We start from the raw sequence: 2,302 nt of genomic DNA, 5'->3' as shown, positions 1-2,302 counted from the left end.
GAAATCTTATTTAATCCTCATGGTAACCCTGAAGTGTACTATCACTACCTGTTAGCAGATGATGTCTCTGCCCCACTCATACACTGTTGCTCACTCAGGTGACCAGCAGAAGCTTTAGCGGACAGCTTCCATCTTCCATCCATGGCCAGGGTACCTTAACCCCAGCATCTTGTTTCTCTGACTGGGGCTGTCCCCTGGCCAAAGAAGGAGGCTGGGACCACTTGTTGGGGTGGGGAAGCAAGTCAGAAATGTCAGAGACTTAATTCCCAGGGGCGATCATCAAAGGGGGAAGGGAATTGGTGGATAAGTGTCCTGTTTTGTTTGTTTTTTTTAATTCCTGATTCAGGCTCTTCTGAGGTATAGTCAATGGAGGCTTTCAGAGGCTACCCAGAGACCACCCCCGCCGCGGGTCCCAGCAGCTCGGGCGGCGGGAGGAGCGGCAGCGGTCAGGCTACTCAGCTTCGCGAAGGCTCTCGGCGCGCCGCGGCCCTCAGGCACCCGGCTCTCGCCCGCCCCGTCGCCACGATGCCCAAGAGGAAGGTCAGCTCCGCCGAGGGGGCGGCGAAGGAGGAGCCCAAGAGGAGGTCGGCGAGGTTGTCAGCTAAACCGGCTCCTGCAAAAGTGGAAACGAAGCCAAAAAAGGCGGCGGGAAAGGATAAATCTTCAGACAAAAAAGTGCAAACAAAAGGGAAAAGAGGAGCAAAGGGAAAACAGGCGGAAGTGGCCAACCAGGAGACTAAAGAAGACTTACCTGCAGAAAATGGAGAGACTAAAAACGAGGAGAGCCCAGCCTCTGATGAAGCAGAAGAGAAAGAAGCCAAGTCTGATTAATAACCACATACCGAGTCCTGTCAGTGGTCCCTGTTTCCCTTCTTGTACAATCCAGAGGAATAGTTTTATCAACTATTTTGTAAATGCAAGTTTTTTAGTAGCTCTAGAAACATTTTTAAAAAGGAGGGAATCCCACCTCATCCCATTTTTTAAGTGTAAATCCTTTTTTTTAAGAGGTGAAATCATTTGCTGGTTATTTATTTTTTGGTACAGCCAGAAAATAGTGGGATATTGGATACGGGAGGCTTTGATTGTCTTGGGTGTCAGCTTAACATTCCATAGATGGGGGGTAGCTTTTATATCCTGTAACACAAAAGCATACTAAATGGCAGTTTGGAGTCAGTTGTGCATTTAATGTCTTGAACACTTTAAATTACTTCTCTTCCCATATCGTTTTGGTAGAATTATTTCCTACAGCAAACCACTTTTTGATCTTGGCTCTCCTGGTCAGAATTTTGTGCACTATACTATAACATCTTTGGTCGTGGTAGTCCAGTTTTCCTAGTAACTTGGTTAATGTGCTGTGAACGATTGACAGTTTGGGTATGTAGTGTATATGATATTAAATTGTGAATCAGTGGGACTTATGATGTAACAACATATCAATATTTGAAGATATTGGTACTTGATATCCTGTTAAGGACAGTTTGCTCCAAATTTTAAGCTGGAAATCACTGGAATAACTGTTATGAATCACAACTACATGATATTTTAGATTTCTGGTACATATGTGAAGAATTGTGTACAAATTGAAATGTCTGTGTAGTGATCCTCAGAGGATACCCAGAAAGATCTGGGTCCAGCTGCCCACACCTGTTACTCTCTCATTAATGCACCCTTCCTTGGCCTTCTTCCCTTTCCTGTCTGTCTCTTCCACCTCTTCACCATGTCTCCTAGGTTGTGTTCTCTGGAAACAGAATCTCAAATGGAGATTTATATGTAGGAGGCTTATTGGAGAACACATGTTATTCTGACACACATAAGGAAGGGGGAAAGTAGGCCTGGGCAGAGAGAAAGGTTCAATGTGGATAGAGTTGCAAAGGAGCCCTCAATCGATCTGTAGTGAGCTTTGGAGCTCAGAAGGCTTTTCTGAGGCAAGGGAACCAGGCTTTGGGACCAGGCATGAACAGTCCTCCTTGTGGGCTGCCCCTTTGGAGAGGGTATAACCTGGGCTAGGCAACTCCCTTAGACCAAAGGCAGGTCCCAGAGAGGCATGTAGTTAGAAGCCATCAGCAGTCAGCTCTCTGGAAGCTGGGGAGTGAGTACCTTGGTCCTGAAGATGATTTCTGAACACTGAACCCCAGGATCCACTAAAGGGCACCCTTGTTCCTCTGTGACCCGCTTGCTTCTAAGTTCACAGCAAGTGTATTGGTGAGAACGACTGTCAGTGGGACTATTCCCATTTCCAGCCTTTGGTTTCTGAACCCATGTATTTTATTTGCTGGATAAAGAGCACCATAAAATGCTCATT

General features: G+C 46.2%; 1 protein-coding gene across 1 annotated transcript; it reads left to right on the top strand.

Moving 5' to 3' along the window:
- The first annotated feature begins 399 nt into the window (after window positions 1–399).
- Window positions 400–1,405, top strand: LOC138990764 (non-histone chromosomal protein HMG-14). Its single transcript, XM_070382842.1, has one exon. The coding sequence runs from the start codon at window positions 526–528 to the stop codon at window positions 829–831; it is 306 nt and encodes a 101-aa protein (XP_070238943.1). The 5' UTR covers window positions 400–525; the 3' UTR covers window positions 832–1,405.
- Window positions 1,406–2,302: the final 897 nt, after the last annotated feature.

Source organism: Bos mutus, chromosome 14 (genome assembly GCF_027580195.1).
Source record: "Bos mutus isolate GX-2022 chromosome 14, NWIPB_WYAK_1.1, whole genome shotgun sequence".
Taxonomy (NCBI): Eukaryota; Metazoa; Chordata; class Mammalia; order Artiodactyla; family Bovidae; genus Bos; species Bos mutus.
The sequence above is the reverse complement of the archived record's forward strand: the minus strand, read 5'-3'. Positions and strand labels throughout refer to the sequence as shown.